Raw genomic sequence first — 15,460 nt, forward strand, 5'->3', positions numbered from 1 at the left:
ATTTTTTTCTCAATCTAAAATTATTTTCTCCAAAATTAATTCAAGATTTCACATTTAAAATTCAAAATTAATTTTAAATATAATTTTGAATTTTAAAAATGAAATCTTGAAATAATTTTGGAGAAAACAGTTTTATATTGAGAAAAATATCCCCAAATGACACATCAAAATAAGGGAATTTGTGGGAAATCATGAAAAAAAAAGTCATTTTTTAAAGTCACATGAGAGGTCAACGTTAGAGAAAAAAGTCAATTATTGTCAAATCCTGACTTCAAGGTCCCTCCAAACAACAAAATCAACTTAAAACTAGTGTGTCACCCGGCCGTTGCCCCAGGATGTTACTTTGAGTAATTTCTTTTCGTTTTTTTTTAATAAAGTGTTTGAAGTATTACTAATATGGAATGTAATGTTGAATATTGAAGAGAATATAAAGAATAATATGTGTCTCTTTGTTTTTGAGTTTGGATCGATGCAATTTTGTATTATGCATTTAAATACATTTATGTGGAAGAATAGAACATAAATAGTTGGTAGTTAAGATGGTAAGGCATGTGGTGTTTCCTCCATGAGGTTAGGAGTTCAAACCTCTTTATATGCGTTTTTAATTAACACATCCATGGATTATTGAGTGGCGACATGGCACGATGCCATAGGATATTGAGTAGTGATGTGACACACGTGGCACATAAACGTTTTTAGGAACGCTTTTTAATATATAAGTATAGATTTTTCTAAATGTAATGAGCTTAAGATTTCATGACCTAAATTTGATCCTTACTTTCCTATCACTTCATCTTATTACTACCTCTGTTTTATGTTATTTGTAACTTTGGAATATTTTATATCTCACAAATAATTTCCTAAATTAAAGTTGCAAATATAGTATGAAACGAAAGTAGTATATAAAACAAGCATAGCTTTAAAATTTAGAATAACTAGCTAACATTGCTTGTGTTATTCAAAATAGGGTATATGTTGCATCCAAACAGTTGTTGCTCCTAGTCTGCTCACTCTAGCTACGTTGAATAATAACTAAGCTCAATGACCATGAAACTTGTTACGTGCCACTTCTCAATAATTCGATCAAAAGTCACCCAACATAAAATATTAAGTCATGTTCATTTAAGACCCACATATATGGAGTTAGATCTGTCATGTTGTAAATGTACACTTTCAAACAAAAAACATTTCAGTAAGGCATTAAACTTCCACATAAGTCAAAATTGCTTGAGATCAGAACTATTTTTCCCATCTAAAATATAGATTCCATCTCACAAAAGCCAACTTTCCATCTAACCAGATTTCGAGACTGGAGGGGAAAATAATACTTCCATAAACAAAAAGGTACACTGTAAGCATCACAGCGTCATAAAATACGAGCAAAAGGAACAGGCATGAAATAAATTCTACAGATTGAACAAAATTGTGATCTACTCCAACTTTATCCTGTCCATATCATTCATCACGCCTTCGAGCTGCAGACAATAAAATCATTGTATCAGCTTTGTATCAAGAAACTCACATACAACACAATTGCTAAGGACTATAATTTTGAGCTCCATACGGGTAAAATTTACCTTTGCAATTTGACGCATGAAGTAATCACCATATCGCTTGGGTGGCTTTGATTCGACAATATGGACCATATCCTGAAACATCACCAAATCAATTTCAAGTCTACTGAAAATTACAACATAAATATTAATACTTGCTGTGAAACAATGAAAGATAGTTGTCTTGGTATATAGTGACAAAATGAGCATTGCAATTTTATGTTCTCCATAATATTAAATGCAAGGTTATTTAAAAAATAAAAAATATTAGGGGAAACACTTTTTGCAGTTTCCAGTTAATCATCAGTTACAAAAGTGACAATAACCAATCCTTAATAGTTGTATCAAGATTTTAAAACTTGTTAAAACCAAAACAAATCAATAGAAAAGGCAGCAAGACCTTTTCAACTGTATGTGTAAGAAACAGCAGATAGTATATGCAGAGATGTTGTACCATAAACATTTATCCTGAAAGAAATTAAAATGAACTTACATCATCAATATAGAAGTCAATATCAGCATTAGATATGATCTTGCCCTCAGCATCAACAGTATGTGTCTTGTGCTTGTATGTCATCAAAATAGTCCTGAAATTGCATAAGGTCACAACTAGGTTAAGAAATCTCCAAACACAAGCAACAGTAATAAAACATTTACAAAGTCTAACCTCAATGTAGCTTCATCCACTTCCATGTATGTAGCAAGTTTCCCAAGAGATATGGTAGAATAGACCTTCAAAAAGGTGCGAACACCAGAAAGCAATTGTTGTTGCTTCACTTCATAAAGGAAAAGCTTCAGTTGAAGTCTGTATGCATCCTGCATTGAACAATATCAGATAGATTATAAGATGACCATGGATCTCTAAGTCTCGAGCACTGTATAGCAATCATCATGATATTTACATACAATATTTTCATTTGTTGTATCTCGAAAAAAAAGATCTATCATTTTAAAAAAAAATGCCTAGAAAGAAGCTAACAGTTTCCAAGGACGAGTAGCATCACTCTTTTTACTAATTAAGCACGCAACAAGAGAAATATATAGTACAAGCCTGCAGAAGAGAATGGTTCCTGGCTTATCTCTCACAGTTCAACAAATGTTAGTTAACATCCTTAATCCAGAGCACCAAAACAAAGTACTTGCACTGTACTGCACCAATCAAATAAATGCAAGTAACTCAAGCAATTAACCAACCTGATTGTAATTGACTAACGGCTCGTCAAAGTTAGGGGGTGATGGAGTAATAAATTTGGGACACGCATATGAGAAAAGCTCGTCATACAGAGCAAATGCCTCGTCGTCATATCTTTGCATCCTACTCATCTTCTCACCATACTTCTCCCTAAGCTGAGAGTTTACAGTTTCCTCAACAAGTTTGGTCTGGGGACATAGTGAAAGACAAATTGCCAGCAAAGCATACATCTGCTCATTTTTCTTCAGTATTTGCTCATACTGTGGAGATTTCTGATGATACTGTTTTGTCTTGTAGATATACAATAGAATTTTATTAAATTCACGAATGGCCACAACATATCTGCAAAAAAAAAGTTCCCAGCAGATTAAAGAAAAAAACATATTTCAGTAAACATGCATACAAGCAAAGCAGCAAACATACCTTCGTAACATAAGATTGGCAAAACCATAATGATAGATAGTAGTGATGTGGCTTCCAATTACAGTGGTATATACACCATGCTGGCTAATGTCAATTGGAAGCATGCATTTCAATCCAGTGTGGTAATCCCCCAACAGACAGTGAACTCTAAGCAATCCCACCATGCTGAAGTAACCCAATACCCGTAAAACATTACTTCCACCATTATAATCATACCCATCATCTGCAGTGAAATTTTCAAGTCCCTCTTTCTCCCGCTCCAATATATCAATGATCGATGACTTGTCAACAAGTGCTTGCAGATAGTTGAGAACACCATACACACTCCAAGCCTGGAGCAGACCAATTAGAAAAAATGAAAGAAGATTTTTTAACTTCAAAACATATATACTCCAGCAAGACAAGGAAAGGCATAAAAAAAAAATTAAGTCCCTAATACAGATGAGTAAAACTAAAAACATGAAAGGAACAAATAGGGATAATAACCATAAACAGTAGTAAAACAGCAGAAAAACAGGAGATCTAGAATTAACTATTTAGAAAACTACTAAGTGTGCGAGAAAGCTATCCCCTAAATTCCAATAATTGCTAGTATCTTGGCATCTATAATTCCATAAAATAGCTTCTTTTGAGTCAACAAGGATACTCAAAAGTACTTGCTGAAAGATAGCAATCCCAACCTAATAGAAATATAGAAGAATCTCATCAAAGGATGGATATCAGAAGATGCAAAGGCAAGCTTCAACCACCACCACCACCAAAACCAATCAAAATAAGTCCTTGCCTAAAGCAGCAGAGTAACTTCCCATTAAACAACTGCCGGATCAGTCATCAATTCAGCATGATCTGGCCTCACAAGACAACTAGAATTTAAGCTCACAGGACTGATAAAACTCACTCAGAGAAACTTAAAGATACTTTTTTTCTGAAAAATCTAATGGGTTGGATACTAAGTAGACCAAAAACATATTTGTGCCAAACAAAATCATTTTTATGCATGTTTGACAGGAAAGGATTACTAACTCAATGCCCTCTCTGATAACCTCCCACCAAACATACAATAGATAAGCCCAAATCACCCCCCACCCCGGTCCCCACCAAATCAATCAAAGCCTTAATCCAAAAGGTGGGCCCACCACAATAAATAAATAACAAATTCCCTAAAATTTTCACGAGTGAAGACAAAATGTTTTAAACCAAGACTGTCTGCTCCTAAAAACATGACAAAGAGCAATGACTTATTAGTAGTTATAAGTCGAATTTGAAATTCCAAGAAATGTCCAACTTCCATTTATTTCTTCACTATGATATTAACGAATCCCCAAATCAAATTGATACCTTAACAGACCAACACTACATAAAGTGAGAAAGTAAATGATATATTCCAAGTCTACATGAAAGCACCCATCAATTTAATTTAATTGCGAAGTCTTGAGTCAATCCTTTAGAAGGTGACCAAAAAGAATGATGTATGATATTGGATCTATAGTAACTCAAAATGTTGAATAAGCAAAAACACCTCGACCCTCCTCAAATGAATCCAGCAGAAAGACCAACATATACCCACACGGCCACACTACCAGAAAAGGAAACAACAACAACAACAACAACAACAACAAAGCCTTAGTCTCAAAATGATTTGGGGTAGGCTAATATGAATCGTCATAAGGACCGTCCAAAAGGAACACTAGTAGAAAAGAAAAATTCTAGAAAATTCACCACACCCTGCAAAGAGGGAAACATAGAAAGGAACACAAATTCCTCACACCTACAAAAGCAAGAGAAGAAATTCAAGCACCCAAGCTTCTCAAACAATGAGGTCTAGATATAACCTCAGCCAGTCTACTGCAAAATCTCACTTCCACTAGTTCCAGGTTTCAAGCAATCAAGCATTGACAGAAAGCCACATGTCCCCAACTTCAAAAATACAAAATCCCCCATCCTCCAATAATAGTTTCCGATTCTGAATGTTTGACTTCTACATAATATTAAAATTCTAACCATCTACATTAAAAATCCTAAAAATATTTAACTTATCAAGTCCATAGCCTCTTAAGAGACTCATCAAACTTTATGAGAGCCCAAAAGCACAACATTATGTAAATTAAAAATCTTAACTTCCAAAACTTCAGCATTTCATATCAAGAAATTGTAGATGCTCCAAATCAACAATGCACTAAAGAACGATTTCCACAAGACATATACAGCCTGATGAACTTCCTAGTGGCAAAAAATACCCAAACATAACATTCACAACATCAGTCTCCTCAAGCAACCCCTAAAAAAGAACATAGAAAAACACAAATCCCTTAAATCAAATAAACTCAACACTAGCCAATAAAAATCGCCAACATTTCGACAACTACTAGGTCTACTACATGTCAGAACTCTAAAAGCTCAACCCCTGTCAAGCATTCCAAAAGTCAAAGGCTTCCTTCACTCACTTAGATTAGCAAGGATAAGATTATCAACAATTCCCCAAACTTCACAAGATTCAGCTCCCTAACCCCCAATAAACAAAAACAGAAATAACCCAAATTACAGCTTTCAAGCCACCATATAAACTGACGCCAAAAAATAAAAAGAAAAATCTTTAAGACCCTCAAGTCCACAGCACAGTTGCTTCTCAACTTCACAAAGTAGTGCTTAGCACAACAAGGATATACTCTAAAGACAGAATATGTTGTAAACCCAAAAACATAGCAGAGAGCAAGGCCTTGTTAGTTGTTATATGTGGATTTTGAAATTCCAAGAGCTGTGCTACTTCTATCAATTTCTTCACAATAAGATACTAACAGCATCCCCATAGTTCTCATTGATACCTAAACAGACCAGACCTGTGACAGTATGTAAAGTAAGAGCATCGATTTGATATGATTCCAAAGTCTACAAGAAAGGTGACCGTCAATTTGATATAAATAAATCCATAGCCTATAAGTCAATTCTTACAAAGTTGAATAACAAAGTGACCCAAAAAGAAAGATGTAAGAAATTGTATGCAAAGTTACTCAAAACATTTGGAAAAAAATAAATAAATAAAATAAATAAAAAAAAAACAACACAATCCTCCTCAAAGAAATGCAAAAGCATGGCCAAAAAGTATATGCCCAAGCAACTAGAAAGAGAAACTCTACAATATACAGCACACCTGCAAAGAAGATAACACAAAAGGAACCCAAAATCCTCACAAATACAAAAGCATAAGAAAAAATTCAACCCAAGCTTCGCAAATGATGAGAGGATATATATGTATATCAAGACCTGGGCCGATCCACAGAATAATCACATTCCTACAAGTTCTAGGTGTTTCAAAGCATTGACATTAAAGTATTAAACCCCAACTTCAACAAAACAAAATCCCTCATCCTCAAGCACAACATTAAACTTAATAACAGCCCAAAAGCACAACATTATGTAAGTTAAAAATCTAAACTTCCAAAACTTCAACATTTTTAAAACAAGAAATTGTAGACACTCCTTGTCAACAATGTACAAAAGAGCTCTCTATTATATATACAGCCTGATGAACTTCGGGGTAGCAAGAGATCTACAAACATAACATTCACAATCTCAGTTTCCTCAAGCAACACCTCACAAAAAACAATGAAAACCCAAAATCCCTTACATTCAGATGATCTCAACACTTATCATGATGGATCACCAGTATTTTGACAAAAACTTTCTACTACTACAAGCAAAGCTCTAAAAGCTTATCCACCGTCAAGCAATCCAAAAATCAAAAGCCTTCTTACCTAACTTCTATGAATAAAGATACAACTATAAAAAAAATTCAAAGATAAGTCCCAAGCATCACAGAGTACAACTCCCTACCCCCAATAAACAAAAACAGATAATATCCCATACGAAGGCTACTATATAAATTGATGCCTCCAATATACAGAAAAACTCTTTAGTCTAACCAAATATTCTATGATTGAATGGTTTATTGTTGATATGATAACAGAGTCAATTATCTTGATTTCTCTTTCAAAATCTACCCCCACTTCGAAATATAACTCAATAATTGTACTCCCATATCTGTTTTTCCGCACCAAGAACTGCTATTAACTCATAAAGAACATCCAAAATTCCAGACAATAACTAAATTACACCTACCATCTCCGCTACACTGAATGCCACATACTCATTAAAGCAACACAAGTTCTCTCATCACAAACTGCAAACCATTGCACCTAACATCCCAATATCCTCAAACAACCCCAACACAAAAACACCCAACAAACTTGAACCCCTTAAATTCAGATAACCTCAACACATTCGACCAAAATCACCTCTAATTACCATAAAGTTCCAGCTACATTAACCCAATTCTCAAAAAACCACCTTAAATTACCTCGAACACACCCAATTACCAGAACACCCACATAACTATTCTCAACAAAAAACAGTAAAATCACCTTTTAGCTAATATAATTCAATTCTCTGAAAACCACCTTAATTCGCCTCGAATGGCACCCAATTACGCATAAAATTTCCAATTAACACAATTCCAAACAATTAAATCAAAAACACAAAATCAAAAAAAGAAAAAACCTGATCAGCTTGACGAAGCAAAGCAATCTCCTGCTCAGTCTTAGACTTCATCTTAGCCCTATACTGACAAAAACTCTGAAACTGGTACACAAACTCATCAACCATATCCCACAACCACTGATTGGGCAACTGCATATTAACAACCCCATGAAGCACAACCTGAAAAAGGCTACAATAATTATCCCAGCTATCAACCCGCTGCTTAAGCGTCGGCTGCATCCGCGCGTACAAGTGACGGAACCACATCTCACGATACAACAAGCAAAATACATGATCGTTATCGACGAAAGGAGCAATGGCGTCAACAGAAGGCCAAGGAGTGTCCTTAAACAGGCGATCACTGAGAGTGTGGAAGGAGGTTTCGTACATCTGGTGGATTTCGTAGACGTTCTTCTCGCGGATGTGGCGGTAAAGGTGGACAACGAAGGATTTGACGGAGTCTGGTACGAGGTTGGGGTCGTAACCGGTGGTGTCGAGGTTCGATGATGGTGGCGCGTTGCTGTGGTGGTCATCGTGGTCGTAGGAAGGCGCCATTGTTGCAGAGGTTGGAGAGAGGAGAGAGAAAAGGGATTTTAGGGTTTTGGGAGTGAATAAGGAGATTGAGTTGTGGGTAGGGATGGCAATATTAAGTGGATATCCACGAATCCGCTCCACCTGCTATAAATAAATGGACGAAAACCCGAATTAAATGGATGAGAAGCGGGTGACGGATGAAGCGGGTGATGGATCGGATCGGATGTGGATGATACTTTTTTCACCCGCTAACCATCCACCCACCCGTTTAACATATATTATATTTTTTAATCTAAGAATTTTAATAATAAAATATGAAATGTGCAAGAAAATTACTTATTTTTTTGTTGCAAATTAATTGTTCAAACAATATATTGTTATTGTTTCATTTTGTATTAATAAAATAAAAAAATTATTGTACAAATAACCGAAAATTAGAGTTTATGTGAGTTTTTTTCCACTTTAATACTCATCCATTAGTCATCCGCTCCACCCGTTTCATCCGCGGATGATGGACGGACGGATATGGATGATGGGTGAAGCGGATGACGGATGGATGTGGATGGAGCGATTAGAGTAATGGATGGATGCGGGTGAAGCTCCACCCGATCCGAATCCGATCCATTGCCATCCCTAGTTGTGGGAGGAAAAGAGTGTGAGAGAGGATGACCCGGGTTGTTATTCGGGTTGCACTTTATTTCTATTTAGGATTTGTTCTTACTTTTTTTTTTTTTTTTTTTTTTTGAAACAATTGTTCTTACTTTATTTTTTTGTAAGAAATATTCATATTCTTACCTAATTTACATTCACTCAACTTGTGGGGAAAAATAATAAAAATAATTGTGTTTTTTTTTTATATATATATAATTATAAGAAAAAAATTATTAATGAGTTGAATTCTTTTACTTTTCAAAAAAAAAATGTTGAGTTCCTTAAGATGTGTAGTTTTAAATTATAAAAAATTTGTTTTTTTTTTTTTTTTGTCGCATAGTTAATTGAATTGTACATCGAAAATTAAGAAAATAAAAAGGGAAAACTAAATAGTACAGTAATAATTCCTAAAAATAAAAATAGTGATGAAATAATAAGCTAAGTGCTAAGAAGTGTCAATTAGCATGTAAAAATATAATGGATCTTGCTAACAATTGCATCAGGACATTGACTAACAATTTAATATATTTCCTAAAGTTGGTATCGATTTTGATGTTCATACCAAAATCACGTGTCTACTAATATAGTTAACATCTATTTCAATTCAGTATTTCCATTATTAGTAATTTTAACTAACATCTGGAACATTCATTAGCTTTCGGCATTAGGATATCACTAGAACGTGTAGTTATAATCTTCTAACACATGATTGTTTTAAAACAATTATTAGGGGTTTACGATGTGATGAATTATAATAATAGGTAGGTGAAATTAATAAAAATTTGATGTAATGGTCTGAAATATGAAGTTGAGTTACACCCTAACAATAAAAAATAAACAAATAAATAAAACAACTAATGTATTTGCTAGAAAGACATTGGAGAAATTTAAAGTCTCTTGTTGATAAACAAAATATGGAGTACTATATGTTTTTTAAATAGCAAAGTCGTAAATAAATGCAACATTTTCACTATTCATTAGTAAAACCCTTTATAAATGAATTTTGTTTCTCAAAATGAAAAATTGGGGCGGCCTCAACATATTGAAGGATTACAAAGCTTTACAATAGTCTTTATCAAAGAGACATTCAACACAATATGTGATCATTTTTTCTTTTGGACTAGTATATGTGAATATGTGATTAATATTGAAAATTTATAGGAGCAATTTACAACTTTCTCAAACCAAAACCATATTAATCTCATGCAGAAGATTGACAGTTAGATAAAATTCACAAGTCAGTGAAGCCAAATTTAGATTATCAGCGCCTTCCCTATGTACAGACCCCTCGACGCTGCTCTTTGTTGAATTCATACTTAGAGACTGTCCAACACAAACAGAGGCAACCTTTAATGGACTTATCCATGAGGAACTAAGTGTCAGAGCCCATTAGTATTTGTTGTGTCTATGAGCAGAGAGATAATCCCTACATCACCGAAATCCTCAACTAAGATGGCAGAAAAACCATAGCAAGAAATTGAGAATGTTATCACGTCAATAATCTCTGTCTGCTTTGACTGATACTAGTACGAGGCATTCCTTCATGTTCCTCTGATTCTTCTTCTTCGTCCGAGGATAAGAGGGAAGATCCCATCCACGTTTTAAAGCCTTCATTGACACGTCTCTCAATATCTGGTGTGACTTCCCAAGGATTTGCTTCCAACATTTCCAATCCAAGATTTCTTCCAGAGAAGTTGCCCTCATCCAGAATTGTAGCAGCTTTCCTTCTCAGGAATATGGCAGTGGCTCCAAATAAAATCACAAGTCCCCATGAAGCAACCTCATAGCACCAAAACAAGGGCACGGAACAGCTACTCCCCAACGTGAGAAGACTAGAACCCAGAAAAAGTGCAAGAAGACCAAAGAGGATGGCAAACACCATATTAAGGATGGCTAGACAACGTACTCCACCTGCAAATCAGAGTGTAAACATTAATGATATTTTTTAGAACTCGCAACAGATGTCTTTTGTAACTCTTAAAGCCGGCCCTTTGACTATATACTTTGACCATCACATGAGCATTTGTTCATTTTCTTGTGTATGAAGAAATGCATTTTCAAAACATTAACCATTTTTGTTTGAAAGGTAGGTAAAACCACTCATACAGCATCTAACTTTTACTCTCAAGCAACAAGAAAACTTTTACTCTCGACCAACAGAACCAACGAGAAACCATATTTCAATTTGCGTGACATTATCTTCCAACTGTTAAATGGTAACACAAAATCTATCATTAAAATCTAAAACCTACTTATGTAGTACTACTTTATACCACATTAATATTCTCACAACATAGCTTCGAAACAGAGAGCTTTCTCACAATAATACAATTGTAGTGCGCAACTTCCAAACCTAGTGAGCAGACATTTGTTACTGACACTAGGGAGTATAACTAGATGAGTTCCATCCACCGGGAAATAGAAAGAGAGCTTAGAATGGAGAGGGACACTACAGCAGACCTGGATAACTTGAAATTTAGCTGGTTTTCACCTCTTTATTAATAAGCCCCCTTCAGCCCACAACCATTTCCTAATGTTATTACCCTTGACAAAATAATTTATCACTGTGAAGAAATAAAACATAAGATGATCAGAGAAAACTAGAAAGTAGCATACCCCTCCTTGAAGCACAATAGTTGTTCTCGACCACCTTCAAGCACCAATGCCTCTGAGGTGCAGAGTAAGCAACCAAAAATCCTGCACCATAAACAAAATTAATCACCAAACTGGACACTAGATTAAACACCAAATTGCAACCCTAAACACCCCTTATTATCAATGGCAGAAGCAGAAAATGGATTCAACAGAGAAAAAGGGCAAATTTGTAAAAGGTCAAAATTATTGATTACTCAAGTATACAACCACGAGAATGAAAGAGATGATTTAACAGTCCAATTTCCATATTTCAAAGCAATCTAAGGCCCCTTACACCTCTTTAGTCCAGTTTCCATCTTTCACAATAATCTGGGTTTTGTTTGGTAGGATAACTTGGATGTATGCGACCATGAAAACTCCATTTATACTAAAAAAAAATAAAAACATTATATTGGGTTACTTTACCTAAGAAATCCAAAGAAAGATGGCAATGAAGTGATGATGAATTTAAACTTTAAATACAGAAGATAGTTTGAGTATTTTACCTAAATAAAAAACTAAAAATGACCTCAAATCATTGTGGTAGATAAAGCATTTTATCTGCATTTCCTTAGAAAATTAAAATTGGTTTTATAAACTATTTTCATAGAAAATCACAGCTCTCATGGATTCATCTTTCAATCCCTCGATGACTTACAGCATACTGAAAGAAAAAAGTTTTTAAACCAAATAAGTCTACAAGGCGGTCTTTGCCATGATGTACAACAAACTAATACTTTTGCCAAACAAAGGACAATTAAGTCAAAGGCTTCATGCAGTGCAAAAACTTGGTTCTATATGCCATTTCACAAACAGAGTTGGCACCATTTAAAACCCCCACTTCCATCCATGAACCAGCAACATGAAAAGATTTCAGTTGACCATAACAACATTATTATTTGCTTAAAATAATCACTAAGCATACAAAATAACTAAAGTGCCACTGTAAAGTTAGATATTGAAAAGGACTCAAGGACCAAATAGATGAATGGGTTATAGTATGCAGAAGGGAGTCAACCAACATGCTTCATTTTTATATCACACGTTAAAGCAGCGTACTATGTTAATATACAAATAGAATGAAACAATGCTTTTACAGAAGCAACTGAATCACAGTAAACTAGAACCAGAATCCATTATCCAATCTCCAATGCTTCGTAGCCCCAAACCCTTCTTTCTCAAAACTAAACTAAAGATCAAGAAAAAGCTACTCCAAAAGAGGATTTTGCAAGGAAAACAGAAAATGAAATGGTAAACCATCCTAACCCTCCTAAAAAGCTAACAGAGTTTTCTCACCCCAAAACATAATCACAGAGGACATTTCAAATGATTTAGCTACACCAAGCCACATTAAATCACAAAACACAACTTTTCTTACTAAAATCACTAGCTCTACTGACTTCTAAATTTTACCCACCATGAATCCTCTTTCCTGTTAAAGTTTAAGCATTTTTAAATCATTTCCAAATGAGCCTGTCACTTTTTAAAAGCTATGTCAATAAAAAAATTCATACTCCCATAGTTCCATTTCAGATCTAACGTAAATGTCAATCCCATATGCTTCGCATTCAAGATTACTTTCTTTTTTTCCTAATATTCTGCTTTTCATAGAAAACAAGAGTAATTACCCAACAAATCTCCTTACTCAGTTATTCATATTTCATTTACTTCTTCCAAACCAAGCCTACAATCATCTGCAACGGACTAAAAGGGTGGACGCTCAACTCAAGGGTCAAGGCAGCCTTAACCCTTGTTTTTTCATCTCGGCCTACTGAATCAGCTGAGGACCAAAATTTGAATAAATAACAAGGACCAAATTCTAGAGCTTCAGGATCATCCCGACACCCCTATAAGTCTACACTATAACTACCACAAACTAATACAGTTGTCTATGAGAAACGTTTTGCCTGGTATGGTTCATGTTTACATCTCCTAAACAATCAGCAGAGCTGATAATTATGATACCCAAACCTCCTTGAAAAAAATTCAGCTTCTATAACCAGCAGATCTTAGACTTTATTTAGAATTAACTTCTCTTTTTTAATTTATAGAATTAAAAAAAAAAGGAAGCACTCAACTGCATGTCACTTCTATTATGCATCTTGCTATCCTAATGCCAGGTTCATATGCTTCCTTCCCAAATAATCCCAACCAATATTACCCTTTGAACAACAATTAACAAATCCTATTAACTTCGACATACTCACAAAACTTTAGTAAGAGATCACTCAAGAGTTCAATTTTGGCAGACTGAAGCGTCATTATATACATACCCTCTCAGCCTCTCTAATATTTATTAGTACTTTATAAGCTCATCCTTCGATTTCAATTCAGAATGTTAATGACATAACAGGCTGCATTCTATAGGATCTTTGAATCTATAGTTTCTCAAAGACTCAAACACTCTACTACTAGATATTATCAGCCTTTATTCACTCCCTATTCCTTCTACACTAGATTGATCAAATATAATGAAACAAAATGTCAAAGGCCCACTAGCAAATAAAACTGCAGGAAGATCCTTATAGAAAAAAAATTATTCTGAGAAGGTATACAATTATACATCTAGTATATCTCCAACATAGGTAATTCAAGTGCGACATAAAGTTATAATCTGATCTAGCTACCAATAGATTACACGATGCTAATGTAATACAGCACAAGAGCAAAATGCAAATCAGTCCATCCACAACAGAAACCAAAGCAGGGGACACATATGGAATGTGAATACTCACTAATCTAGTAATCTCTTAAGTAAACAAAGTCCTCTGTACTTCAAAATTCGATTTTCCACCAATTACTCAAAGCTATAATCCTATCTTTGCTTCCCTTAAGCAAGCCGCCATGAACTCCAAACTTTCATAACTAAGCTAAGCTAGTAAACCTAGCATCTCAAAAACCAAATCAAATCAATATACTTCAAATGCAATACTCCACCAATTTGCAACACGAAAATCCTGCCATTGCATTACTTGAGCAAAATCTTAAATTACCACCCTCTCAAATCACAATTACCAATGTTGGAAATGAGACAATTATATAGTAAATTTCAATGAACGATTCAATTGAATAATCTTCAGTAATATAACCATATAATCACAAACGATAAACACAATCAAAGCATAATGTACTCTTCAATTGTTCTACACATACATATCATCAACAATGCTTGAAAAAATCAGTACTAAGCATTAAATACATTTCCTAAAAATGCTGCTCAGTATTTCATAAAATTACGACAAAATCACGCGTCAATTGATGTAATTAAACGTTCCAACTAACCTGCAACAAGATAAATGACGGAGGCCAAAAACAAGATCGACGAAGGAAGAAACAACACCATATAATAATAATCAACAGTTTCTTGATCCGTAAGATAAAAAGCTCCAGGAAGAGAATCAGAATCACCAGAAGTAGTAGCATTAATCGGCAAAGGTTGAAGACGAAGATCAAAACAAAAAGGGCGATTACCAGAATCACCAGGAAACACTATCTTCAAGCTAATAGCAGTAGCAACAACAATCGCAAGAGAGATAATACACACAATTGACACACAAATCGGTCGTTGAAGCTTAAGCCAAGCTTTATCTTCGTCTCTGAGATTTTGGTACTCGTGTTTCGGCATGAAAGCTTGGCGAAGTGCGTCGCCGATTAAATCCATTGAGAAAACCCTAGAAATTTGGGGGAATTGCAGGGGAGAGAATTGGAGTGAGGTTGAAGGTCGGAAACCCTAACAATGGCGGATGAGGAGAGAGAAAGTGGAGAAATGGCGGTTGCTGGTGTTGTTAGCTGCTGGTGGAGTGACGAATTCAGGAATGTTTGTTTAATTGAAAATATTTTGAAGGTGGTGAGTTTTTAATTAGTTGGAATTTATTGGTGATTAGTGTAAAAATGAGTTTTTTAGAGTGGGATTATGTGAAAATTGGGAATTATAGGGAAT

At 34.8% G+C, this 15,460-nt stretch overlaps 2 protein-coding genes across 2 annotated transcripts; both read right to left on the bottom strand.

Moving 5' to 3' along the window:
- Positions 1–1,215: 1,215 nt before the first annotated feature.
- LOC145594510 (uncharacterized) lies at positions 1,216–8,325 on the bottom strand. Its single transcript, XM_081650819.1, has 7 exons — positions 7,723–8,325; positions 3,169–3,500; positions 2,748–3,087; positions 2,221–2,369; positions 2,047–2,140; positions 1,578–1,649; positions 1,216–1,475 (listed from the first exon to the last, which is right to left on the bottom strand). The coding sequence occupies exons 1-7, from the start codon at positions 8,254–8,256 to the stop codon at positions 1,431–1,433; spliced, it is 1,566 nt and encodes a 521-aa protein (XP_081506945.1). The 5' UTR covers positions 8,257–8,325; the 3' UTR covers positions 1,216–1,430.
- A 1,509-nt stretch (positions 8,326–9,834) lies between these two features.
- LOC145595111 (uncharacterized) lies at positions 9,835–15,300 on the bottom strand. Its single transcript, XM_081651473.1, has 3 exons — positions 14,803–15,300; positions 11,503–11,583; positions 9,835–10,797 (listed from the first exon to the last, which is right to left on the bottom strand). The coding sequence occupies exons 1-3, from the start codon at positions 15,179–15,181 to the stop codon at positions 10,376–10,378; spliced, it is 882 nt and encodes a 293-aa protein (XP_081507599.1). The 5' UTR covers positions 15,182–15,300; the 3' UTR covers positions 9,835–10,375.
- Between the last annotated feature and the right edge of the window lie 160 nt (positions 15,301–15,460).

This window comes from Chenopodium album, chromosome 19 (assembly GCF_948465745.1).
Source record: "Chenopodium album chromosome 19, dcCheAlbu1.1, whole genome shotgun sequence".
NCBI classification, from domain to species: domain Eukaryota; kingdom Viridiplantae; phylum Streptophyta; class Magnoliopsida; order Caryophyllales; family Amaranthaceae; genus Chenopodium; species Chenopodium album.